Source organism: Arabidopsis lyrata (genome assembly GCF_000004255.2).
Source record: "Arabidopsis lyrata subsp. lyrata unplaced genomic scaffold ARALYscaffold_6, whole genome shotgun sequence".
Classification (NCBI taxonomy): domain Eukaryota; kingdom Viridiplantae; phylum Streptophyta; class Magnoliopsida; order Brassicales; family Brassicaceae; genus Arabidopsis; species Arabidopsis lyrata.
Window position 1 is genome coordinate 5489192 of NW_003302550.1, and position 25116 is coordinate 5514307.

Below are 25116 nucleotides of genomic sequence, written 5' to 3' on the forward strand. Positions count from 1 at the left end.
AGAAAAATGAAGAAAGAGAGGAAGGCGTTACAGATATTAAGGGAAAACGAAAGCTGCAAAATTTTAGTGTGTAAATTGTAACAGCTAACTTCTTGTAAAAAAGCTTCGTCTGTATCTATCTCTCCTTCAGACTCGGTCTCACCCCTACTTCTCCGAGATAACAAAACCCAAAATACAATTATAAAAATTTTTCCTTTTATCAAATATGTTAATGAGGTTTTGATGATTAACCATTTTGCACCACTTTTAGATTTGCGGAAAAACCAAAGAGTTGAAGTGAAAGAACAAAGATGGCTAGCTTGAAACTGGGTTCTAAATCTGAAGTGTTTCATCTAAGTGGTCACACATGGTCAGTCCTCTTCTTCAATGGTTTAAAATCATTCAATACCAAAACAAAATGTTTCATCTCTTTTTGTAATCTGATCAGGCTTTGCAAGACTGGTCTTAAACCCGATGTGATGATCCAAGTCGAAGACCAAAGCTTCCATCTCCATAAGGTACCAATTATAACTTTGAGTTTTGAATTTCTAACTCATACGATCGATCAATTTTAACTTGCCCTGTTTTCATCATCAGTTTCCTTTGTTGTCAAGAAGTGGATATCTAGAAACTCTGTTTAGCAAAGCATCTGAGACAACTTGTGTTGCTCAGCTTCATGACATTCCCGGTGGTCCTGAAACCTTCTTGCTTGTGGCTAAGTTCTGTTACGGTGTAAGAATTGAGGTCACACCTGAAAACGTAGTGAGTCTCAGATGTGCTGCAGAGTATCTCCAAATGAGTGAAAACTATGGAGATGCAAATCTCATCTATCTCACTGAGTGTTTCCTCAACGATCACGTATTCGTAACCTGGGAAGATTCCATCAAAGCCTTGGAGAAATCATGCGAACCAAAAGTGTTACCTCTCGCTGAAGAGCTTCACATTGTTTCTAGGTGCATTGGTTCTTTAGCCATGAAGGCTTGTGCAGAGGACAACACAAGTTTTTTCAACTGGCCAATCTCACTACCAGAAGGAACCACTGCTACTACTACGTTTTGGAACGGAATACAAACAAAGGCCACGAGCGAAAACTGGTGGTTCAACGATGTATCATCGTTCCTAGATTTACCAATGTACAAAAGGTTCATCAAAACCGTGGAATCCAGAGGCGTAAATGCGGGTATCATAGCAGCATCTGTCACACACTACGCGAAACGGAATCTTCCTTTACTTGGTTGTTCTAGGAAATCTGGTTCTTCTTCAGAGGAAGGGACTAACTATGGAGATGACATGTACTATTCACATGAAGATCAACGAAGTCTCCTTGAGGACATCGTGGAACTACTCCCCGGAAAAAAGTGCGTTACACAGACAAAATTCTTGCTCAGGCTTCTAAGGACATCCATGGTTCTGCACGCGAGTCAGGTCACTCAGGAGACTCTGGAGAAGAGAATTGGTGTTCAGTTAGACGAAGCTGCTCTAGAGGATCTACTAATACCAAACATGAAATACTCAGGTGAAACACTCTATGATATCGACTCTGTCCAGAGGATTCTTGATCACTTCATGTTGACGTTTGATTCAAGTATCGTTGAGGAGAAGCAAATGATGGGAGATTCTCATCCTCTTAAGTCCATCACAAAGGTTGCTAGTCTGATAGACGGCTACTTAGCAGAGGTGGCATCTGATGAGAACTTGAAACTATCGAAATTTCAAGCACTCGGTGCTCTAATCCAGGAAGATGTGAGGCCAATGGATGACGGTATCTACCGCGCAATAGATATTTTCATCAAGGTAAACTACCTTATAAGCTAAATCTTCTTCAATTGTTTCAAACACTAGTTTCAAAGTTACTATGAGTGGCTTCCTAAGTATGATCGTAATCATATATTTAAATAATGCATGTATGATGTATCTGATTTGGAGCTATACAGGCTCATCCATGGCTAACAGAGTCAGAGAGAGAACAGTTGTGCCTGCTGATGAACTGCCAGAAACTATCATTGGAGGCATGCACACACGCAGCACAAAACGAGCGTCTACCGTTGCGGGTCATAGTACAAGTCCTGTTCTTTGAACAGATGCGGCTGAGGACATCTATAGCAGGATGGTTATTCGGCTCGGAGGACAACAATGACCAAAGCGGCGCTTTAGAAGGACACAAGAACAGAAACGCAAATATGGCGATGCATGGGATGAGAGAACGAGTGTACGAGCTTGAAAAAGAATGTATGAGCATGAAGCAAGATCTTGACAAGCTTGTCAAGACAAAAGAAGGACGCAACTTTTTCTCTAAGATATTCGGATCGAGATCAAAGACTAAGACTTCACCATGCGGCAAAGGAGGTGAGGACGCTCTAATGATTCCTGAAACCAAAATCTGATATATGGAGAAGAGCAATAACTAATAACGACAGTTATATTATATGGTCTAAGAAACTTTCGTCACTTTTGTTCTTGAAGTTTAATATGTTTTGGGCTTTTCTTTTATGCAATCCTTGCTTGCTATAGGATTATTGGAGACACTCTAATAAAAAGTCTGATAGTGAATAAAAAGTGGTCACTGTAACCATTCAAATCCTTCAATGCATCCAAGAATTTTCTAAAAATCTTGTTCATCTCACAAACCGTATATCTAAAATTTTACTTTGTTGATTTGTTCTAGTTCTTGGTCCAAGGAGACTATGGGCCTAATAAGACCCATAAATACTCGATTACCCAATAAAAAAAAAAGAACAATCGACACATCCTGAGTAGGACTGGACACAATTACTCGTTACTCGTCTCATACCCGTTACGTACTCGCTTTAAAAAAACAAATATCCGTTGTTGTCAAGCCAAATACCAAATAGTATAATTTGGATACTTGCAAGTACAAGCCAAGCAACAAGTAGTGGAAAAAAAATTAATACTCGGCTTGTTTGACCCGTTACTCGTTATTATTTTACTATTTTATATTCGGCTTGTTTGACTCGTTATTCATTATTATTTTACCATTTTATATACATATATTTCATATTATCTTAGGAGGGGTTATTGGTTCATTGATTTATAAGGAATTAGAAATCCAAACAAAAATCATTTTTCTGGGTAGGTAGAACAATTGGAAGCAAATGGAAAAGGAACACCGAGTAGGATCAAAGAAACTAGCTGACTAATCACTAAATATATAGAAATTGGTGCAAATTCTGACATCATTACAGCCCACTTTGCCTTGTGCCCACCCCTAAATTCCTGAGTTCTGATAGATTTTTCAATTAAACCGCCGTTTTTCAATTCTATCTTCAAAATGCTTGTCGTTTACACCCTCATAAAACAGCACGTTGTTAGTCCGTAAAATAAAAAAAAAACGGGACGCATAAACCTCAATACTCAAACAAGTATTAAATAATTCTGCAATTCCACTCGAGGGAGAGAGGCGGCTCTGTGGTTGATCTTCTTCTCCGGTGACTCTTACTCTGTTTAGAAGCAAAATGATGCGTTCCGTTGACGTCTACGTAAAAACCCTAGGCCCTCCCGTCCGTTCAATTCTCTACTCGATCTTTACCTCTAAGCAGAAACCGCCGTCGCTTTCGCTTCCATTGCACTTGTCGCTGCGTTCGTCGTCGAATACTCCCACTCGTTGTTTCTCCAATGTCCAAGCGATATCCAATTCTCCGATTTACGGAATCCGAAATCTCTTCACTGCGAGTGCGAGGGCTATCTCTTCGTCTACGACGGCGCCCGTCGCTTCTGTTCAGCCGCAGCAGCAGCAGCTTCAGAATCAGCATTCAGAGGAGGTTGATGATGAGGTTTCTAAGGGCTTAGAGGACGAAGCCAAGCTTTCTATTCCTGTGCGAGCTTATTTCTTCTCCACTAGGTATGATTCCTTTATTTTTTCCAAAATGTCATTTAACCTGACATCGATGATGATGAGTGAATTTCATAGTGTATAATTTGTTCACGTTTAAGCTTAAAAGTGGATGTGTTATAGAAAAATTGATCAAGTGAAGTAGTTTTTGGATTGTAATTTGTGTGCAGCGTTGATTTGAGAAGCTTAATTGAGCAGAACAAGCAGAACTTCATCCCACCTACTTCGCGTATGACTAACTATGTTGTTCTTAAGTTCGGCAATCATTCTGATCCCACTGTAAGTTGATGATTCTTTTAACTTTATTTTGAAGCTGAGGTACTACTAGTGTTTACATCAGAAACTAATGGCTGGACAATCTCATTCTCAAATGTTTGATTCTTCTATGGATTGATATCTGATTTTCCACTCATAATTTTTATGATCTGTCTATTATTTCGATTGGTTAATTCCTTATTCTATTGTTTCAGGGTACTACTCATGGACGCATAAGTGGGAGTGAGTGTATTTACATGGTAGTATTTCATTATGGATCAATTGTCTTGTTTAATGTAAGGGAACATGAGGTTGATGAATATCTTAAAGTAGTGGAGAGGCATGCCTCTGGTTTGCTTCCAGAAATGAGAAAAGATGGTGAGTTGCACTTCTTTTGCTGTGTCTGTTCGCAATGGTGCTTTGTTTCACATCTTTGGTTCTGTAAAACTGCAGAATATGAAGTAAGAGAGGATCCTAATCTGGACACATGGATGAAGGGAGGGCGGGATTTTATCAGGTTGCAGTTCTTGTATATTGATGGGATCAGAACCATAGGCAGTGTTCTGGGCCAGAGCATTGCTCTGGATTACTATGGCCGGCAGGTAACCATGTCAAATCCATACACATATTCTGGAATGTGAAAAATGAAAAGAAATAACTGTGGGTGAGCAATCTGTTTCTGTTAGGTTGATGGTATTGTAGCAGAATTTACTGACATTAACCGTCAGTTGGAGATAACAGGAACGTTTACAATGAAAACGAAAAAGCTGTTCCAGTTGGTTGGAAAGGCTAATTCTAATCAGGCTGATGTGATTCTGAAGCTTGGTCTTTTTGAGAGGTAAAGAAGTCGAGAGAAGAAAGAAGAATCGATGTCTATCTCGACTAGTTTTGTGGATAATTGCGACTGACTTATGTTTTGTTTTGGGAAATTTGCAGGTCAGATATAGCTTGGAAGGATGCGAAATACGGTCAGATATGGGAATTTCTTAGAGATGAATTTGAACTGACTGAGAGTTTTGCAAACCTTGATTATAAGCTCAAGTTTGTAGAGGTATTATCCTATCATCTACACAATCTTTGTCCTAGTCATTGTGTCGGAACTCGGAAGATAATAATGCTTATTGGTGATTTTGCAGCACAACGTTCGTTTCCTTCAAGAAATACTTCAGAACAGGAAATCAGCTTCTCTGGAGTGGCTAATCATTATCCTGATTAGTGTTGAGATCGCGATTTCTTTGTATAATATGTCCACGACATCCTTGTGATCGGTCACTCTCTACCATTTCTAAAGCATATTCATATTCTTTATTATGGTTACCACTTTTCTTCACAGTGTAAAGTGATAACAAAGCTCATAAATAATAACTTTAGGAATGAGTTTAGGAGTTAGGACTAAGTTTGTTACAGACTCCCTTTGCATTTAAGCGCCTGCGTCTTTATTTCATCTTTTCAGTCCAACAAGACTTGTTTATGCATAGAAAATCATTTTTTTATAGGTGCAAGTCTTCTTTTCAATTTAGTGTTGTTATACCAATAAAAGTAAAATTACCAGTACTAAAATTTGCATAAGATAAATAAAATGATATGTAATGTTTCATTTGTTCTAAACTTATTAAATATTTTGTTGTTATTGCTTCGATCGATAAAACATTTCATATTTTGTCATAGCTGACAAAAAAATTACTAAAGAAAATGGATTTTTTGAACTATGAGAACTTTCAGAAATAAAAATAAAAGATATTGAGAAATGTTTTCTAATTAATTATATAGATGCCAAGTAAAACAAGGAGTCACTGCATATTTTGCATAAACAAAGAGAAGAAAATGAAAGATGCACCCAAAGTCCATGCAAAATAGAAGTCACTGCTACAACAACATATAATATCGAATACCACCAAATAAAGTTCAAAAAAAATAGATAAAGGTACACACAAGTCCTCAAGATCAAACAAGGAGTATGATATAATAAAAACTAGATAGAGACTCCATTGGATGGGGCAAGATTATTAATGGAGGATCTGGGAATGTATTTTCGAGCCCAAACATGTTTTCCATTAATGGTGTATTTGTTTCTTGTGATCCCATCACTTACAATCTCCGGTATCATGGCTGCAGAACGTAACACCATCTTTGCATACAGCGCCTGCTCACTCCCTTCTCCTCCAGGCATGATTATCGCTTCTATAATCTCCCCAAATCTCCTTCAACACCATAAAAGACACTACCATTTAAACACTCCACTATGTATATGCATACAAAGCTTATAAAGGATATAGTAGTACGTACCTGGTGAAGTAGGCATGCACTTCTGCTTCGGAAATCGGGTATCCTCTAGAAAATGTGAGGAAGACAGTCCTGTCGTCTTCCCTTGCCTGCTCATCCTCAGAAAATGCACCAATCTTGCTTGTTCTTGTTGTTACTTGTTGTCCACTTAAGAACTGGCTACTTGATTCAGCTTTATGAACAACCTTGTCCTTGCTAAACCCCAACTGCTTCATATCCTCCATCACCTTTTTCTCCTCAGCTTGCACGCATATATCCTCAAAAGCTGGGTAACATATACTGTTTAAATGCTCCTTCATCGAAAGAAGAATGCTTTCGCGGTTCTGGTGGATTACTGCGAGAGTAAGGTACTCTCCAGTCATCCGCGTGATCAAAGGTATGGTTTTTTGCCCAAAGTTGGCAACAAACATTGAGAAATTTTCGTAGGACAAACAACTCAGACACATCACGACTTCGTCAGCCACTGCGTTGATGAAGAAATCGGGTAAAGAATTAAAGTTGACGATTAGGTTGCTTACGAGACCACTTTTCTCGAGATAGAGGAGAAAGCTCATGACCTGAAGAGACTGGCTAATGTCTCGCCTTAGACGCCCGACAAAACGGCTGAAAAGGTCTCTGTCACACTTGTGGAAGGCATTGAACTCGTCTCTCGTCACCGATACTGCAGATGAAGATGAAGACGTTGATGAGGAAGCCATTAGTTATTCTTCTCAACGCGGATATGAGTGTATTGGGTGATACTGATAAGTAATGAAGAGATAGGTAGAGTGATTAAAATAAGGAATCTACTGAAATGTTGAATACGCATCTAGACACACATTATTTTCTTTATTAAGTGACCCAATTATTCATGAACCAAATGTATATTCTTTATTTTTTCTTTAATTACCCTCTCCATTCCTATTTATACTCACTCTCATATTTAGTTATTTCATGTTTCCATTTTATTTTATTTTCTGTCTTCTCTTTACTAGTTTTAACATTCCTATGTATTATTTTTTGGAGCCTTCCACTATATGGTCTAGCTACATTCATGGCCCTCCAAAATCAAGCAATTTCTTCTCTCATGTCATTTTAATTAACTTTTCCCTTCTTATTTTACTAAAACAATAAACCTGGTTTTATTCATGGCCCTACTATGGACAATGCAATGGAAAGGGTGTTTTGTTCCATATGATATGAGAAAGGAGATGAAAGAAGAAACTCCCCAACATTCATATAAAGTCAGAAAATGTCAGCCAAAACATTCTCTTATTCACAGAGAGATAATGTCGTTGGTAGGATACTGTAATACACAAAAAAATAAAGTTTGAGTTCATTTACAAGAAGATAGGCTTAGTTTATCTATCAATCCCTTCAATCTTGTCTTCCACCTGCGAGTACAATTCCTTGAGCTTCTCGATGTTTTCAGCGGAAGTGTCCCAGTAGCCGCGACCATTGGCCTCCAAGAAAGTCTGAAGCATTTTCCTGAAGGAGTTGGGATTGGTGTTCATGAGACGGTTAAGCATCTCCTCGTCTTGGATGAAAGTTGAGTTGGCCTCCTCGTAGACCCAATTGTCTACTTGACCGGACGTTGCACTCCATCCCACAGTGTTTGACAGTCTCTTCTCTATCTCACGAACTCCTTCATATCCACTTGACATCATTCCTTCGTACCACTTTGGATTCAGCAGCTTTGTTCTTGCGTCCAGCCTCACTGTCTCAGATAGTGTCCTCACCTGCCAGATTCAACAAATACCTTAGGGAATGTGTTCAAACTATAGTCCATAGACATTAATGCATGAAGAAAACAGAGGAGAAGCTTCACTAACCTGTGCATTTGCAGTGGTTGTATCAGCAATGTAAGAGCTCGGTTTCTTCTTATCCTTCCTCAAACTTTGAACTAGATTTGTTGGGTCAGAGTCGAAGTAGTGGCTCACATCAGTCAAAGAAATCTCGGAAGAATCCAGGTTCTGGAAGGTGACTTCTGCAGTGCTAAGAGCCATCTCAAAGACCTGCTTCTTCTCAGCCATTCCTGCTCCAGGAGCATCACTATCAAACGCAAACGATTTGCGGCTCAAGTACATGTCCTGAAGCTGTTTCTCATCGTTCCATGAAGAGTTTTCAACAGCAAGACTGATGTTGGCTGAGTATGACCCTGAAGCGTTTGAGAAAACTCTTGTCGCTGCCTCTCTAATATCAATGCCAAGCGCCTCTGCTTGTTCCAACGCATGTTTTCTCACAAAGTTTTGCTCTACAGGCTCATCTAGCTCAGCCACCATCTTGATTGCTCGGTCAAGAAGGTTCATCTGTTAAGACCATCCAAGAAAGAAACACCATGAGAGACCAACCAACAAGAATCTAAATAAAAGAAGAGGGTAAGCTTTTATCTGATTACCTGATTGATAAAGAGGTCACGGAAGACCCCTGAGCAGTTAACAACTACATCGATCCTCGGCCTTCCCAGTTCTTCTAAGCTCACAGGCTCGACACGGTTCACTCTTCCAAAAGTATCAGCAATTGGTCTCACACCAATCATCCAAAGAACCTGCCCAAGAGATTCCCCATATGTCTTAATGTTGTCAGTTCCCCAAAGAACAAGTGCGATTGTCTCGGGATATTTCCCTTCGTTCTCGAGCTTCTGTCTCTCTACCAACCTCTCGACCACAATCTTGGCACTTGCCATTGCTGCTGTTGTGGGAATAGCCTGAGGATCTAAAGCATGGATGTTTTTACCGGTTGGTAAGACCTTTGGGTTTCTGATGGGATCACCTCCGGGTCCTGGCTCGACGTACTTCCCTTCCAACGCTTGCATTAGACTCCCAAGTTCGTTGTCCATGACCACCAACTTCAGGCACTCTCCAAGGAAACCAAACACTGTTCTGAGCTTATCTCTGTTCGCCCGGTAAAACTTGGTGTTGGACAAATACTCAACCCATGGCTCATTGATTCCAAACCCAAGAAGCGAGGTAAGCTTGTCAGACACATCCACCACCTGTCCTTTGCTATTTGTCGTTTTTTCAACAAAGGCGGAAACCGCGCCACGCGATGCATCAGTGATCTCTTTGAGAAGCTCTACATCGCTCAAGATACCCTTGTCACTTCCTCTGTAAACATCCTCTATCTCCCTTCCAACACACTCAGCTAATATAGAAGGAAGAGCTGAAATATCATCCTCCGGGCGATCTAAAGCAGCAATGTTGACCAGTGTGGCCACAGCTTCCATGGCGGATGGAGGCTCTCCAATGACGTGAAGCCCGCACGGCAAAAGCCTTGATTCAATCTCCATAATCTTGGAATACACTTTTCCAACCACAGAATCCCTGTCTTTAGGTGACAACTCCGCCCCTTCATCTGGAAGGTCCACATCCTTATCAAGATTACATTGCTTAGCTGTGCTGATGATGGAACTGACGATCTGTGGACCTCTTCCCGTGTCCTTCAGAGACTGGTACGACGATATCAGCTCGCTCAACTGCTTCAGCCCTTTGTATAGACCAGCATTCTCAGCTGGAGGAGTCAAATAGCTGATGGTGTTGGCGTAACTTCTCCTCTTTGCGATGGTAGCTTCAGAGGGATTGTTAGCTGCGTAGTAGTACACATTGGGAATGTTACCGATAAGACTGTCTGGAAAGCAAGCGTCGCTCATTCCTACTTGCTTCCCGGGCATAAACTCGAGCGAACCATGTGTTCCAAAATGAAGGACAGCATCAGCTTTGAAGATCTTTTCTACATAAGAGTAGTAAGCAGCAAAACCGTGATGAGGACTTGCTGATTTGGAGAAAAGCAGCCTCATGGGATCACCTTCATATCCAAATGTCGGTTGGACACCGATGAAAACATTACCATACTCTTTTCCATAGACCAGAAGATTCTCTCCATCTGAGTTAAGGTTCCCCGGAGGTTTTCCCCAGTTTTCTTCCAGGGCATTTGCATAAGGAGTGAGGTCTTGGTACTCGCGGACTCCCATTTTGTAAGCTACATTGAGGTTAGGACTGCTAAACTGAGCCTCCTTGTCATGAATGATTTCTTCAATAAGAGTCTCTGCATTCTCAGGAAGGCCCTCAACATTGTAGCCATCTCTCTTGAGGTCTTTTAGGACCGAGAAGATGGAAGCAAACACGTTGAGGTAAGCTGCAGTCCCTACATTACCTTTATCAGGTGGGAAACTGAAAACAGTGATTGCCAGCTTCTTCTCTGCCTGCAATTAGCCAGAGTAGATTCATGAGAACACACATTACATGCTTGTGAAAGTCATCAAGGAATGTGATTTCACTAAGGATGAGTGGTAATACAATACCTTAGTTTTTCTTTTGAGCTCACCCCATCGAATAGCCCTGATGCAGAGTTGTTCCACTCTCTTGTGGAGAGCATGTGACTTCCCTGCAGCAATTGGTAAACCTCTTCAATAAAAAAACATTCCCACTCTTGTGTAATGAAAATTATGAAATATGCAATATGGTCATAAGTGGACTAACCTGTTCTAGGGTCACGACCAGCGAAAACGATTGGCTCCATGGCTCCATCAAGCTCAGGGAGGGCAACCTGCAGAGCCACCTGGATGGGATGCAGACCAAGTGTGCTGTTTAGCCATTCCTCTGTCGTCTGGAACACCAGTGGTACTGCCACAAGGTAAGGAACATCAAGCTTCTTCAGGGCTTCGATAGCCCTTGGATGATCCTGCCTTGCAGGTCCACCAACTAGAGCAAAGCCGGTCAAGGAGACAGCAGAGTTTATAATGGGCTGTTTCGATACTGGATCTACGAAATATTTCTCAACTGGACCAGAGAAATCCAACCCTCCTGCGAATATAGGAACAACCTTAGCGCCTCTAGCCTCAAGCTCCATGATAACAGCCACATAGTGACTATCATCACCAGTCACAATGTGACTCCTCTGCAAGACCAACCCAACAACAGTTGCATCTTTCCTCTTGAGTGAGTCATTGGTGTCCCTTCTTGTGTCATACCAGTTCCAGTATTCCTTCACATCGTCGTACATGGTGGGAGCAAGTGGATGCCAAATTCCAGTGTCCAAGAACAAAACCGGATCCGAATACTCGATTTTGACACCTTTCAACGCCGGAACATAAGATCCAGAAATCATCTTAACGAAATTCTGGAGATTATCAGGAGACCCTCCAAGCCAAAACTGTAAACTCAAGATGTAGAGACGGGCATCTTGAGCCTTGTCACTAGGTAAGTACTTCAAAACCTTAGGCAATGTCCTAACAAGCTTCAACATACTATCGGCAAAACCAGCAGAGCCTTGTTTCTTCCTCTTGAAGAGTTGGAAAAACGGAGACTTTGACTGACCCAATTGAGACATACTGAAAGATCCGAGTTTGTTAAGTCTCATTACCTCAGGCATTGAAGGGAAGACAAGAACTGCGTCCATCCTGTCTCTCTCCTTCTCCACCGCATCTTTAACTTTAATCGCCAATTCCTCGACGAAGATCAGAGAACCAATGAAGATGTTTGCGTCTTTAAGGTCTTCGCAGAAGTGGTTGTACGTGTTCTTGTCTCGAAGCTCCTCTACCAAGTATCCAACCACTTCGTAGGATGCGAATCTCGAAGTCTTGTTGAGAGATTGCACGGCCTCGGTGAGAGAAGACTGGTACTGAGCCTCGAGGACGACGTAGACGATTTTCACCGTCGGAACGTTGTCTCTCTTGATCGGAACTATACGCCGGACCTCCGGGTTCGTCTGTGTGAAGAGGCCGTTTCCAGATACCGCAGATTTCACCTTGAAGAAGGATAGAGCTGGCTTTGACGATCTGTGTTTCTTCCGGAGGAAAGAATGTTTGGTACTGTTAGAGAGCGAAGAGAGATGCTCTGCTTTAGAAGTGGATAGAGTGAATGGAGAATACACAAGCGAAGCCATTTTCGCGGCTGATGATAGATTCTCCAAACGTTGAATCGAAGAGATGAATAATCGTTTATTGTTGTTGTTGTCTCTTACACTTCTTCTTGTGCTCCAAGTGGGAGTTTATGATTCTCTCATCGTTAAACGCCTCGGAACAAGAACTAAAAAAGAAGCGTTGGTTTTGAAGGTAAGTGGTGGGAGGGAAGGACACGTGGACGAATGGTTACGCAAGAGGGGAGACTCTACTTGTGAGGTCGAGTTTGGACAATGAGATGGACTTTGCTGGCCTCTGATTGGCTCATTGAGATTTCTATTCATATTTTCATATTTTGGGAGTGTGGATATTGAGTGCCTTATTTTTTTAGTGTTATTTGACTACTATTATTTTTTATGTTGCTGTCTTGAGGATCGTATTTGCGGTTTCAGCCATGTAAAAGATTTTATTCCGATGACGACACTTTTACAAGGCATATTCATCAGGGTAGCCGGTTTAATCCGGTCTCAAATTTGCAAACTTTTGTATTATTATTTTTGGTTCACCTCCGTCCTGGTCTGATATTTTCCTACTAAATTCTTAAAATCTAGCCCTGATCTTATAAAAGATACACTCAGGCTTTATTACGTATTTTTCGAACAACATATCTTAGATAATGTAGTCAAAATCTCGATCACATAAACAACATATCTTAGATGAACTAAAAGCTTAAGGCTAGAATAACACCAAGCACACATCTCATTGATTCACGGTTCGGTATGGGGGTAGTGAGATCTGATCTCTTTCTCCCTTCAAAGTTAAGTTTCTCTGTGGGGTTTTCAGGTTTCTTCCTCAACCTTTCTTGTTTTCAATTTTCGTCGTTAGACCTGAGTTAACGATTCTTTATTATAATGGGGTAGAAAAGTATAGTTGAATCAAGCTCATCAACCTAATTCAACCCAAGGTAGGAAATTAGAATTGCTTCTTGAAATATGACCCAGCACCAATTCATCCAGCTCTTTTCCTTTTATTCGAGTCTCCAACTCTTATATTTTTTAGTTATTCATTCAATTTCCAAATCTCCATTTTCGTGTCATCATTTTCAAACCAATTTGTTGTGCTTACCGTCGTCAACCTACTACACCTTTAGTAATAATCCTCTTCTTACCATTTCCACCTAACTCATATTCTATGTCTGTAGGACCACGATTTCTACGACATGTCAAAACTGAATAATTGCAATAGATAATGATAAAACCAGAAATAAATTACAACAACCGAAACCAATATTTGTTAAACAAAGAACGGTTTGTGCGGAGGCGAGACACTCTTTCCTTAATTCTTTAATTGCCCGTAGTGTGACGGCTTGACGCAATCAGAATCCCAGGATACAACCGCACCATCTTCTGATTTGCAACACTCAAAATCAGAAGCCTAACGAACTCTAGTAATGTGTGTACTCTCAGACTCGATAACTAGAGAAGAGAAGAAGAAGGAGATTGTGATCTTTTTGATCCATATGTCCATGAGATAAAAATGGAGAGATGAAGCCTTGGTTTTATAGTCCAAGCTCTCAACACTATAATGGAGCAATAAAGGTGAGAATGTTATTGTTTTTTTTTTTTTTTTTTTTTTTTTTTCGTCAAACACCATTTTATTAAGCTACGGATAAAGGATTCTCCGCTAAGGAGAGCCATACAGAAACCGATAAACTTACATGGGAATAAAAGTACTTACGGGCTGCTCTTTCTTGAACATCACGCAACACCCGGATAGATAAACAACAAAATAAGAAAATACAATTGAAAAAGGGATAAAAGGATTTAAAGATCCAAAGGATAATGCGTTCCAACGCAGAGGTAAGCCACTCAGTATGACAAAACGCTTGACGATGCCATGAAGCCAGCCACCTTGAGATACATTGCATCACGAAACAAACAAGGTTTCGTATGTTTTTGAAGTTCCAAACTTGCGCCTGAACTGCCGAGACACCCAATCCCTGAAAAGGGTGGTCACAAGTAGGACGAGAGAAAACTCTCGCGAACCATACGCCGTTGCCGACACATATGAGAAGGATCCTAACACACGTAACAAGTAGAAAAAGGGGACCCAAAGCCTTTTTCCAATCAATAACCAGGAAAATGCCAAAGCGTGGGCCACATGAAATGCTCGCCATCCTTTCTCTCATATGGTTCAAGAGAAGAAATGATATTAGAGAATGAGAATGAATTCTCAACATCAATGTCATTGACTCCATCACCTTTAATTGTTGTGAATTAATTTTTGTTGTTACACAATTTATAATTCACATTAAAGGAGATAATTGTTGACTTAATCAACTTACACATTTGGGTAATTAACAATTATCATTTGGGTTATAAGCCCATTTCCCAAATCTCAAAATCTCAAACCCGGTCCGGCTCGACACGATACAACACGGGTCGGCACACATGCCTGGTTTGGATTTCTCCTTTAACTTCCGAAGTGCGACATTTGATCCTTTAGTCAAATTTCAAGCTATCCAAGCTAGCCACTTCGGACCTCCATTTCTCATTCAAACGAACTTCAACTTTGAAAGTTACCCGAAAAAGTAGTCCGGCGCAACTATTCAAAATAAGTTCCAACAATGTCTAAGTCATGACTTCTTTTTTTGAACTTCCCCTTTCATGGTTGCTTTGTTTTATGGTTATTTCTTATTCTGGATTACATATATCACATAAACCTTCCAAGGACCTTAGCGACTGGAGAGAACTACCCCAAGATCCAATGACCGTAAAAATGTAGGTGTAATATTGACAAAAAGTATCCTTTAAACTTATTGAGGCCATTCATTAATAAGAAGAAAAAAAATCATTCTGTAGTCGTCATTTATAATCATAGTTCCTAACTAAAAAAGATAAATATAACTGATTAAATTTGTAAATACATGTAAAACGCAGGGACTTGTTAAATACAGGCGAGATAAATGTTGGGACTAATTAATGAAAGCAACGAAACGGATCGGACGGGTCATGAACCGCAACCTGAATCAGGAGCAAAGTGGTCAAGTTTCGCCATTCGGTCCGAGTCCCTTGGAATATCATTAAAAAAAAAAAAAACAGAAAAGTATCAGAAAGAGACAAATTTGATTTGATTGGTTCCAGAAATTCGCAGCGAAACAGCTCTTTGTCTCTCTCTCGACTGGTCTACAAATCCCTAATCAATCTGGGTTCTGAATTCCTGGAAGAGATTAGACAAAGTCGGTAGCTTATTAATCTGGTTAATTTCAAGTGACAGATATGCCCCTTATTCATCGGAAAAAGCCGACGGAGAAACCATCGTCGCCGCCATCTGAAGAGGTGGTGGTACCCGATGAGGATTCCCAAAAGAAACCACACGAATCTTCCAAATCCCACCATAAGAAATCCAACGGAGGAGGGAAGTGGTCGTGCATCGACTCCTGTTGTTGGTTCATTGGGTGTGTGTGCGTCACATGGTGGTTTCTTCTCTTCCTTTACAACGCAATGCCTGCGAGCTTCCCTCAGTATGTAACGGAGCGAATCACGGGTCCTTTGCCTGACCCGCCCGGTGTTAAGCTTAAGAAAGAAGGTCTTAAGGCGAAACATCCCGTGGTCTTCATTCCTGGGATTGTCACTGGTGGGCTTGAGCTTTGGGAAGGTAAACAATGCGCTGATGGTTTGTTTAGAAAACGTTTGTGGGGTGGAACTTTTGGTGAAGTCTACAAAAGGTTAGCTCAATTCTCACTCTTCCTTTTATACGTCTTTATATTGGGATTTGGATTGGATCTGATGAGATCACGCACTTGGTGCTTCTTGAACATCACTCAAACTTTAATTCCATGTTTGTCTTAATCTCTAGTCGCTTTTTAGATGTGAAACGCTACTTTTTTTAAGAGACTATTTCTGTATGTGTAAGGTAAGCGTTCCAAGGAAGTAATTGGCAGCTTTGAATTGGACTAATTCTGTTTGATTGTTAACTTTAGGATCTTAATTAGCTGCCTTGGAATTTCAAGTCATTTTATTGCCAAATCTGTTGCTAGGCATGCCCTAAAGTCCGTTCATAACAAGTTACTTCCTTTACTGTTGTTGAATGTAGAGTTAGTTGTGTGTAGCGTATAATCAAGTAGTGTTTTATGAATAGAGAAGTTCTAAATACATATGTGAAAAGTGTGTTTAGGCTGTGATAGATGACTGTTGCTTTATTATTCACTATGTACATGTGCAATTAAAGCTAGTTTCTTTTTTGTCTTTCAGCTCAATGTGCTTTTCTCAAATTATTTCTGAGAACTGAATATGTGATTTTCAAAGTTTCCACATCGAGTTTAGTTATATGTCTTGAATTTCCTCCATCCTCGTTCTAGTAACCTGCTATGAACTCCTCCTGAGTCTGCTGTAGATATGTAAGAAAAACTGTTTTATGGGCTGCATCTTTGTTACAATCTGCATCTTCTTCTTTCGGCTCAGTGTTCATTTTTTTGCTATGTTAGAGATGAGACAGTTTTATTGTTGATAGTATCTTAACTAATTGATTCTCTCTTTGATTCAGGCCTCTATGTTGGGTGGAACACATGTCACTTGACAATGTAACTGGGTTGGATCCTGCTGGTATTAGAGTTAGAGCTGTATCAGGACTTGTGGCTGCCGACTACTTTGCTCCTGGCTACTTTGTCTGGGCAGTGCTGATTGCTAACCTTGCACATATTGGATATGAAGAGAAAAACATGTACATGGCTGCATATGACTGGAGGCTTTCGTTTCAAAACACAGAGGTTCTTTTCTCATATTTCTTTCTGTTATCCTGTTCCATGTTACGTTTCTTTCTTCATTGCTTAAGGCCTAAATATATTTCATGTTGAATTAATAGGTACGTGATCAGACGCTTAGCCGTATGAAAAGTAATATAGAGTTGATGGTTTCTACCAACGGTGGAAAAAAGGCAGTTATAGTTCCGCATTCCATGGGGGTCTTGTATTTTCTACATTTTATGAAGTGGGTTGAGGCACCAGCTCCTATGGGTGGCGGGGGTGGGCCAGATTGGTGTGCAAAGTATATAAAGGCGGTGATGAACATTGGTGGACCATTTCTTGGTGTTCCAAAAGCTGTAGCAGGGCTTTTCTCTGCTGAAGCAAAGGATGTTGCAGTTGCCAGGTATTGAATATCTGATTCTGCTTTTGATGATTAGAAGTTTAGAACCTTGGCCCTGGAACTCTAACAGTGCTATATTATTGAACAATATTGACGTTGGTTGATTATTTTTGTTGCTTATGCAACTGAAACTCTCTTGAGGTGGAAACAATTGATAAAATGATATTGATGGGTATGACAGTCGTGTGAAAGAGTGAACTTCTAGGACACTTTGAGTTTTATGTAAGTAAATGTGGAATTGGTATTTACCTATATTAATTATCTTGAATTTGCTGCTTAGATCAGTTAGCTGTGCTCATTTTCTGTTTTAGTAATAGTTGTCTAACTTAATACTGAGAAGTTTGGTGCAAGTGCGACAAAGAAATGCCTGATCATTATTAGGCAGTCTAAGTATAGACCTACAGGAAGAAATATCAAAAGAGTTTTTTTTTTTTAATTCTTACGCATTGCTCTTTAATGACCAGTTTCTTCGCTTTGACATGATAAGCGATTAGCTTCCATGATTACATTCTTTACCAAATAGTGTTATTTTCTGCTTCTTTTAGTTTTCTTATATATGCATCTATGCTTTCATTTCTTCTTAACTACCGGCTCATTGGATTAGTTGCACTTTTAGTCGCTTGGTTCCTTAATAGAACTTAACTTTCTTCGAAAATTTCAGAGCGATTGCCCCAGGGTTCTTAGACACCGATATATTCAGACTTCAGACCTTGCAGCATGTAATGAGAATGACACGCACATGGGACTCAACAATGTCTATGTTACCAAAGGGAGGTGACACAATATGGGGCGGTCTTGATTGGTCGCCGGAGAAAGGCCACACCTGCTGTGGGAAAAAGCAAAAGAGCAACGAGACTTGTGGTGAAGTAGGTGAAAATGGAGTTTCCAAGACAAAGCCTGTTAACTATGGAAGGATTATATCTTTTGGGAAAGAAGTAGCAGAGGCTGCGCCGTCTGAGATTAATAATATTGATTTTCGAGTAAGGACATTGAAATCATACTAAACCTTGTACTTTTGGTGATTATATGATGAATATCTATACATTTTATTTGGTGAAGGGTGCGGTCAAAGGTCAGAGTATCCCAAATCACACCTGTCGTGACGTGTGGACAGAGTACCATGATATGGGAATTGCAGGGATCAAAGCTATCGCGGAGTATAAGGTCTACACTGCTGATGAAGCTATTGATCTACTACATTATGTTGCTCCTAAGATGATGGCGCGTGGTTCCGCTCATTTCTCTTATGGAATTGCTGATGATTTGGATGACCCCAAGTATCAACAGCCCAAATACTGGTCAAATCCGCTAGAGACAAAGTAAGTGATTTATTGATACCAACTCTATCCTTCGTCCTGATGCATTATCAGTCTTTTGTTGCTCCATATGGTTTTCAGCTCAAAGCTTACAAAACTATTTGAGCCTTTCTCAAAAAGGCTTGCTCAGTTATATTGAGGTGCCAAAGTTGATACAGGTGATGCTTGCTTATAGAAGCAGCTCATGGTGGCTGTGGCATGACAATTAATTCGAAATTTAATTGGCTGAAAACCCTTATTACCACCTTCTAGTTTTAAAGGAGTGTAGTAGACTCTCTCTTCATTTTCTGGGATCTACCGGCAATACCCTGGAACTCTTCTAGCATATGATGTCTAGTGTTGCTCAGTTAATCATTCCTGTGAGGCCTGGAATATAATTGTTTTCTGTCCCATAAGGATCATTCGTCCTCTGTTTTTTTTTTTTATATAGATAAAATGAATACTCCGTTTGGTTTGTTCTGCTGTTTCAGATTACCCAATGCTCCTGAGATGGAAATCTACTCATTATACGGAGTGGGGATACCAACGGAACGAGCATATGTCTATAAGCTTAACCAGTCTCCTGACAGTTGCATCCCCTTTCAGATCTTCACTTCTGCTCAGGAGGAGGACGAAGATAGCTGTCTGAAAGCAGGAGTTTACAATGTGGATGGGGATGAAACAGTACCGGTCCTAAGTGCCGGGTTCATGTGTGCTAAAGCGTGGCGTGGGAAGACAAGATTTAACCCTTCCGGAATCAAGACTTACATTAGAGAATACAATCACTCTCCACCGGCTAACCTGCTGGAAGGGCGCGGGACGCAGAGTGGAGCCCATGTTGATATCATGGGAAACTTTGCGTTGATAGAGGATATCATGAGGGTTGCGGCGGGAGGTAACGGATCCGATATAGGACATGACCAGGTCCACTCAGGCATATTTGAATGGTCGGAGCGTATTGACCTGAAGCTGTGAATATCATGATCTCTTTAAGCTGTCTGTCAGCTTATGTGAATCCAATACTTTGCAAGAGAGATCATCAACAATTCATCATCATAGTCATCATCATGATGCTCGCAAGTCACAAAGAAGCCTGAGAATGATACTTTGGTGCAAAATTCTCAATACCTTTTAAAAATTCTTATTGAATGTAAATTATACGATCCTATCTAATTGATCCCTAGAATGATAACGCAAAACTTGCTGCGCCATGTTTATTTGTCTTGTCGAAAGCATCAATTTGTGGGTTATATACGTAGTGTAGAGGATGACTCAAATTTTGGTTATAAATTTGGTAATCAAAGTTAATTCTGAAAATGCAACACCATACATGATGAACTATGTCATTAAGGCCTAGAAGCTCGTTATCAGAAATAGACTAATAGTGAGCCACCATGTCAAGTTGGGAATCGATAAGTCGCCAAGAGTGAGAGACGTGGCTTAACCTGGTCCCTCTATATCCATACGACGAATCGCTTAGTCTCCTTCTGAATGAAATCCTCGGAATAAAACAGCAGCTTCTCCTCTCCAACCAAATAAAATCCTTTAGCTTCTCTCTCTCTCTCTCTCTCTATCCCTCCTTCTGTTTCGCGGCGGAGAGAATTGAAATGGAGCTCAGCTTGAGCACTTCCTCCGCTTCTCCTGCGGTTTTGAGGAGACAAGCTTCTCCTCTCCTTCACAAGCAACAAGTGCTCGGCGTCAGCTTTGCTTCCGCGCTTAAACCAAGAGGAGGAGCTCTTCGATTTCCTTCCCGCCGTCCGCTTCCTCGTCCCATCACTTGCTCCGCCTCTCCATCAACTGCCGAACCAGCCTCCGGTCTTTTTTTCTCTCTTATCTCTTCAGATAGTTTTGTTACTGAAAATTGATTTCGGTTTTGTTCAAGTTAAGTCAGTTTGAAATAAGAAAACTAGTCAATCAAAGTTTTTAAGAATTACAATAGGTTAGTTTCAATATATATATATTTTTGTGGTTGATTGGTTCTCTAAATAAAATCGCTCTTGTTATGTTATGCCAATAGAGGTGAAGAAGAAGCAGTTGGATAGGAGGAATGACGTGAGGAATATAGCAATCGTAGCACATGTTGATCATGGCAAAACTACTTTGGTTGATTCTATGCTTAGGCAAGCTAAGGTAACACCTGAAACGCAAATTATGGCATTCTGTTTTTATCAAACCTGAGAAAGTTTTTCTTAATCCATGCCTTACTTTGTAGGTTTTCCGAGATAACCAAGTCATGCAAGAGAGGATCATGGACTCAAATGACCTTGAGCGTGAAAGAGGAATCACTATACTTAGCAAAAATACCTCCATCACTTACAAAAACACGAAAGTAAATATTATTGATACTCCTGGCCATTCTGACTTTGGGGGTGAAGTGGAGCGTGTCTTGAACATGGTTGATGGAGTGCTTCTTGTGGTAATATGTTGCTTTCTCTCAATGCTTTAGAATTCACTTTTTCAGTTCTGTATTTCTCATTTTAATTTTCCTCCCCTCAATTTCTTAGGTGGACTCTGTTGAGGGACCAATGCCCCAGACAAGGTTTGTTTTAAAGAAGGCTCTTGAGTTTGGACATGCAGTTGTTGTGGTCGTTAACAAGATTGACAGGCCTTCTGCTCGTCCTGAATTTGTTGTCAATTCCACCTTTGAACTATTTATTGAACTAAATGCTACAGATGAACAGGTATTGCTGATTTGGGTTTGTCTATCCTTTCTTTGGTATTTCGCCGCCTTGAGTATATTTATATGACACTAACCTCAATGATATTTTTGTGGGGCCTGTAGTGTGATTTCCAAGCGATATATGCTAGTGGGATTAAAGGAAAGGCAGGGCTTTCTCCGGATGACCTTGCAGAAGACCTGGGACCCCTATTCGAAGCTATAATCAGATGTGTACCTGGGCCAAATATTGAAAAAGACGGTGCACTTCAGATGCTTGTGAGTTATTGTGATTTTTTACCGTTTTATGTTTTATGTGTTTGTTCCCAGCTAGTACCAAAAAGCTATCTTGCATATTTAGATCTCCTAGCCAAAAATCTACACATCAAAAACTTGTCTCTCACCAACTAAAAGCAGTCGCTACAATACAACTTCAAATCCAAGAAATTAACGATCCAGTGGCACTCTGAAATAATGAAAATGAAAACAATTTGTGGCAGTCAAATTGATGAGTTTATCTCATCTATTCTAAACTAAAGACCACAAAGACTTTGCCTTGCATATTAATTAATAAATAGAGATATTCCTCAAACCAAAATCTGAAAGAAATTTCAATGAACCAGACATTCTAGTTGAGTTGGGTATTCACTTGTATGAAACTAACATACTTTTGTTTTTGTTCAGGCCACAAATATTGAGTATGATGAGCATAAAGGACGCATTGCTATTGGACGACTACACGCAGGGGTACTGCGCAAAGGAATGGATGTCAGGGTAACGTTTTGATTATCTTGAACTTATTCCTTTGTTATGTGACATAAATGATGTGGGCTCATATAAAAAGTATCTAAGCTAGTCAATCTCTCAAGTCTTTCCACCTTGTAGAGCAGGTGGCCTCTGCCAATATAGCATGTAAAAGATAGGAAAACGGTAACCAGGATGGACAAGATATTCATGGACGAAATTTCTATTAAGTTCCCTAGGTTTCTAATTCATTAAGTTTTGTGATGAAATACGTCCAAGACGTAATTGAATGGGGGATGGTGCCAAAACCTTAAGAACCAGCGAGAAAATGATACGAACGCACCAACTTCTTGCTGAACTGATATGGTTTATAGTAGACTTACTGGGGTATAACTTTACAGGTGTGCACTTCTGAAGATTCCTGTAGATTTGCAAGAGTTAGTGAGCTTTTTGTATATGAGAAATTCTACAGAGTACCTACTGATTCAGTGGAAGCTGGAGATATTTGCGCTGTATGTGGCATAGACAACATTCAGGTACACACGTATAAGAATAGATAACTTGATGAATGTGAGAGACTGTTGTAACACTGGTGGATAATTTCTCCCACTTGTCATTTTTCGTTTTGTTGCTTAACGATAGATTTCCTTGTATACCCTAAATTTGCAGATTGGGGAGACTATTGCTGATAAAGTACATGGGAAGCCTCTACCTACAATCAAAGTTGAAGAGCCAACTGTGAAAATGTCCTTCTCTGTAAACACCTCTCCATTTTCTGGTCGTGAGGTAGGTCTAATCATGGCTGTTATTACTGTCATGAGTCTATCTTACTGTATATTTCATGAATGCATGGCTACAAGATATTAAGTGGAAAATCATTAACTTGGATGAGGTAACATTGTCGACCAAAAAGAAAAGGATTAGTGCAACAATTGAATTATCTTTTTTTTTCCTGTAGGGGAAGTATGTAACGAGCAGGAACTTACGAGATCGTTTAAACCGTGAACTTGAGAGAAATCTAGCTATGAAAGTGGAGGATGGTGAGACAGCAGACACATTCATTGTTAGTGGGCGTGGTACATTACACATTACCATCCTGATAGAAAACATGTAAGTACTTCAGTGTCCATCATTCCTTCATATTTGAAATTGAAGATAGCTGAATGGTTATATGTTCCAGGCGAAGAGAAGGATATGAATTTATGGTTGGCCCCCCGAAAGTTATCAATAAAAGGGTGAACGACAAATTGCTGGAGCCATATGAGGTGAGTTTCTGACTGAAGCTATTAGTTTCCTACCAAAGGAATTAGCAGCAACTTGAAACCATGATTTCAGTTTGATTTGAATATCTTTGGTTTAATTGTCAACTCACTAAAGAACTTTTGCGTTCGTGAATAAAAGTAAAGACGCCCTATCTAACTTCAAAATCCACCAATTCAGATAGCAACTGTTGAAGTACCTGAGGCTCACATGGGGCCTGTTGTTGAACTTCTTGGCAAAAGGCGTGGACAGATGTTTGATATGCAGGGTGTTGGGTATGTATTGTTTCTCTTGCCATTTCTTTATTTTATATGGAAGGTGCTGGGTGTCCATAAATCTTCTGCCTCTTAATGATGATATTGTGTTAAGGCTGCTCGTTTTAATTGTAACATTTTTATCGTGTTGGCAATAAACTGATTAAGATATATAGCGGTTATTTGTTTGGGTTGTTTATAGCGCAGCAGTTTGGTGATATTAGATTACTGTAACCATCATATGAACATGCACAAGACTTGTTACTGCTTTGAGAACCGTTTGGTCATTTTCTCAAGCAGGGCCATGCAAAGGCTTTTTTTTTCTGTCCACTTTACTGCATTTATACAAGTACAACAATACATGATGTCATGTTAGTTGTTCTTTTTTTCTTTTTTTCTTTTTTTTTTGTGTGCAAGACGACGCGTGATGTTTTTTTCAGATAAGCTAGTTGGTAGATATACAGTATGCAGCTTTTAAGATCAATCTGACCATATATGTGAATCCTGAATGACAGGTCGGAAGGAACAACCTTTCTGCGGTACAAAATCCCAACACGTGGACTTCTTGGATTGAGGAACGCAATCTTAACAGCTTCTCGCGGGACAGCTATCCTTAACACTGTATTTGACAGTTATGGACCTTGGGCCGGTGATATTAGCACCCGCGATCTGGGTTCGCTGGTAGGTTCCAGGAATTAGCAATGCTAATCGATAGATTGGTCGAAAGTGGTCACAAAATATGAAAAGTGAAGTTTTGATGGAAACATGCCATTTTGGTATTTTGTTGGGTCTGAATAGTTGTGTGACTTTCAGGTTGCCTTTGAAGATGGAACATCAACATCATATGCTCTGGCGAGTGCGCAGGAAAGAGGGCAAATGTTTGTAGGTTCAGGAGTGGATGTATACAAAGGTCAGATAGTTGGGATTCACCAGAGACCCGGGGACTTGGGTCTTAATATATGCAAGAAGAAGGCAGCGACAAACATAAGGTCCAACAAAGATGTAACAGGTATTTCATATATAATACATATATCATATCTTAAATTGCAAAAGTTTCAATTCCCATCTGCTCACAAATCATCTTTTCTCAATTACAGTGATTCTTGATACTCCATTGACATATAGTCTGGACGATTGCATCGAATACATTGAAGAGGATGAGTTGGTGGAGGTTACACCTTCAAGTATAAGGATGTGCAAGAATCCAAAAATGGCAAAGAAAGGCAGGCAGTAAAACCCATTTTGCAGCTGGGGGTTTGGGTGAAATTGAAGAAAAGCTTCTACTAAAAAAAATGAAAGCTAGTTTCTAGTGTTATTTATAGGCTTGTTTGATTCTTATACATAGTCTTATTCTTATAGCAAAGGGGGAGTCCTCATGTAATCCAATTAGTGTTTTTTTTGGAATATCTCCATGCCCTTTGTTCGATCATCTGATACTTAAGCTGTACAACTTCTAAAGTTACCACTAGCCGATATGGTTGCTTAAATTGTGAATCCGTAAGCATAGTGGAGAATATGCATTCATAAAAGTGGCCTTAGAATCAGATCGGATAAATTTGATAAAGTCTTACTTATGCA

General features: G+C 40.0%; 6 protein-coding genes across 6 annotated transcripts; 4 read left to right on the forward strand and 2 right to left on the reverse strand.

The window, feature by feature from the left end:
• The first annotated feature begins 87 nt into the window (after window positions 1-87).
• Window positions 88-2559, forward strand: LOC9309688 (putative BTB/POZ domain-containing protein At5g13600). Its single transcript, XM_002871529.2, has 5 exons — window positions 88-135; window positions 251-349; window positions 428-497; window positions 577-1773; window positions 1914-2559. Exons 2-5 carry the CDS (start codon window positions 291-293, stop codon window positions 2361-2363), a joined length of 1776 nt encoding a protein of 591 aa, XP_002871575.1. The 5' UTR covers window positions 88-135; window positions 251-290; the 3' UTR covers window positions 2364-2559.
• A 793-nt stretch (window positions 2560-3352) lies between these two features.
• On the forward strand, window positions 3353-5599 carry LOC9307645. The gene is made up of 7 exons (XM_021023636.1): window positions 3353-3838; window positions 4000-4108; window positions 4300-4462; window positions 4538-4686; window positions 4771-4922; window positions 5021-5135; window positions 5221-5599. The coding sequence occupies exons 1-7, from the start codon at window positions 3453-3455 to the stop codon at window positions 5347-5349; spliced, it is 1203 nt and encodes a 400-aa protein (XP_020879295.1). The 5' UTR covers window positions 3353-3452; the 3' UTR covers window positions 5350-5599.
• Window positions 5600-5864: 265 nt separating this feature from the next.
• LOC9307646 lies at window positions 5865-7423 on the reverse strand. The gene is made up of 2 exons (XM_002873574.2): window positions 6371-7423; window positions 5865-6285 (listed from the first exon to the last, which is right to left on the reverse strand). Exons 1-2 carry the CDS (start codon window positions 7063-7065, stop codon window positions 6057-6059), a joined length of 924 nt encoding a protein of 307 aa, XP_002873620.1. The 5' UTR covers window positions 7066-7423; the 3' UTR covers window positions 5865-6056.
• A 135-nt stretch (window positions 7424-7558) lies between these two features.
• On the reverse strand, window positions 7559-12547 carry LOC9309689 (magnesium-chelatase subunit ChlH, chloroplastic). Its single transcript, XM_002873575.2, has 5 exons — window positions 10825-12547; window positions 10647-10729; window positions 8745-10547; window positions 8179-8655; window positions 7559-8085 (listed from the first exon to the last, which is right to left on the reverse strand). The coding sequence occupies exons 1-5, from the start codon at window positions 12227-12229 to the stop codon at window positions 7708-7710; spliced, it is 4146 nt and encodes a 1381-aa protein (XP_002873621.1). The 5' UTR covers window positions 12230-12547; the 3' UTR covers window positions 7559-7707.
• A 2532-nt stretch (window positions 12548-15079) lies between these two features.
• On the forward strand, window positions 15080-19932 carry LOC9309690 (phospholipid:diacylglycerol acyltransferase 1). Its single transcript, XM_021020876.1, has 6 exons — window positions 15080-15912; window positions 16731-16953; window positions 17049-17332; window positions 17991-18309; window positions 18389-18648; window positions 19116-19932. Exons 1-6 carry the CDS (start codon window positions 15464-15466, stop codon window positions 19597-19599), a joined length of 2019 nt encoding a protein of 672 aa, XP_020876535.1. The 5' UTR covers window positions 15080-15463; the 3' UTR covers window positions 19600-19932.
• Window positions 19933-20161: 229 nt separating this feature from the next.
• LOC9307647 (putative elongation factor TypA-like SVR3, chloroplastic) lies at window positions 20162-25034 on the forward strand. Its single transcript, XM_002871532.2, has 14 exons — window positions 20162-20439; window positions 20642-20754; window positions 20837-21040; window positions 21129-21305; window positions 21407-21559; window positions 21965-22054; window positions 22426-22560; window positions 22694-22810; window positions 22983-23134; window positions 23205-23289; window positions 23465-23559; window positions 24054-24219; window positions 24352-24547; window positions 24636-25034. The coding sequence occupies exons 1-14, from the start codon at window positions 20232-20234 to the stop codon at window positions 24770-24772; spliced, it is 2028 nt and encodes a 675-aa protein (XP_002871578.1). The 5' UTR covers window positions 20162-20231; the 3' UTR covers window positions 24773-25034.
• The last annotated feature ends 82 nt before the right edge of the window (window positions 25035-25116 follow it).

What these genes read in the sequence shown, in the direction of transcription:
- LOC9309688 (XM_002871529.2), top strand. Translation starts at nt 291, where the DNA reads ATGGCTAGCTTGAAACTGGGTTCTAAATCTGAAGTGTTTCATCTAAGT. An exon ending in AAAGCTTCCATCTCCATAAG is followed by an intron (nt 498 to 576) that starts GTACCAATTATA and finishes TTTCATCATCAG; the next exon opens with TTTCCTTTGTTGTCAAGAAG. An exon ending in CAATAGATATTTTCATCAAG is followed by an intron (nt 1,774 to 1,913) that starts GTAAACTACCTT and finishes GGAGCTATACAG; the next exon opens with GCTCATCCATGGCTAACAGA.
- LOC9307645 (XM_021023636.1), top strand. Translation starts at nt 3,453, where the DNA reads ATGATGCGTTCCGTTGACGTCTACGTAAAAACCCTAGGCCCTCCCGTC. An exon ending in GCTTATTTCTTCTCCACTAG is followed by an intron (nt 3,839 to 3,999) that starts GTATGATTCCTT and finishes ATTTGTGTGCAG; the next exon opens with CGTTGATTTGAGAAGCTTAA. An exon ending in ATAAGCTCAAGTTTGTAGAG is followed by an intron (nt 5,136 to 5,220) that starts GTATTATCCTAT and finishes GTGATTTTGCAG; the next exon opens with CACAACGTTCGTTTCCTTCA.
- LOC9307646 (XM_002873574.2), bottom strand. Translation starts at nt 7,065, where the DNA reads ATGGCTTCCTCATCAACGTCTTCATCTTCATCTGCAGTATCGGTGACG. An exon ending in GTGCATGCCTACTTCACCAG is followed by an intron (nt 6,286 to 6,370) that starts GTACGTACTACT and finishes ATGGTGTTGAAG; the next exon opens with GAGATTTGGGGAGATTATAG.
- LOC9309689 (XM_002873575.2), bottom strand. Translation starts at nt 12,229, where the DNA reads ATGGCTTCGCTTGTGTATTCTCCATTCACTCTATCCACTTCTAAAGCA. An exon ending in GTGACCTCTTTATCAATCAG is followed by an intron (nt 8,656 to 8,744) that starts GTAATCAGATAA and finishes TGGTCTTAACAG; the next exon opens with ATGAACCTTCTTGACCGAGC. An exon ending in CAACCACTGCAAATGCACAG is followed by an intron (nt 8,086 to 8,178) that starts GTTAGTGAAGCT and finishes TGAATCTGGCAG; the next exon opens with GTGAGGACACTATCTGAGAC.
- LOC9309690 (XM_021020876.1), top strand. Translation starts at nt 15,464, where the DNA reads ATGCCCCTTATTCATCGGAAAAAGCCGACGGAGAAACCATCGTCGCCG. An exon ending in TTTGGTGAAGTCTACAAAAG is followed by an intron (nt 15,913 to 16,730) that starts GTTAGCTCAATT and finishes TCTTTGATTCAG; the next exon opens with GCCTCTATGTTGGGTGGAAC. An exon ending in TTAATAATATTGATTTTCGA is followed by an intron (nt 18,310 to 18,388) that starts GTAAGGACATTG and finishes TATTTGGTGAAG; the next exon opens with GGTGCGGTCAAAGGTCAGAG.
- LOC9307647 (XM_002871532.2), top strand. Translation starts at nt 20,232, where the DNA reads ATGGAGCTCAGCTTGAGCACTTCCTCCGCTTCTCCTGCGGTTTTGAGG. An exon ending in CTATGCTTAGGCAAGCTAAG is followed by an intron (nt 20,755 to 20,836) that starts GTAACACCTGAA and finishes CTTACTTTGTAG; the next exon opens with GTTTTCCGAGATAACCAAGT. An exon ending in TTTGATATGCAGGGTGTTGG is followed by an intron (nt 23,560 to 24,053) that starts GTATGTATTGTT and finishes CCTGAATGACAG; the next exon opens with GTCGGAAGGAACAACCTTTC.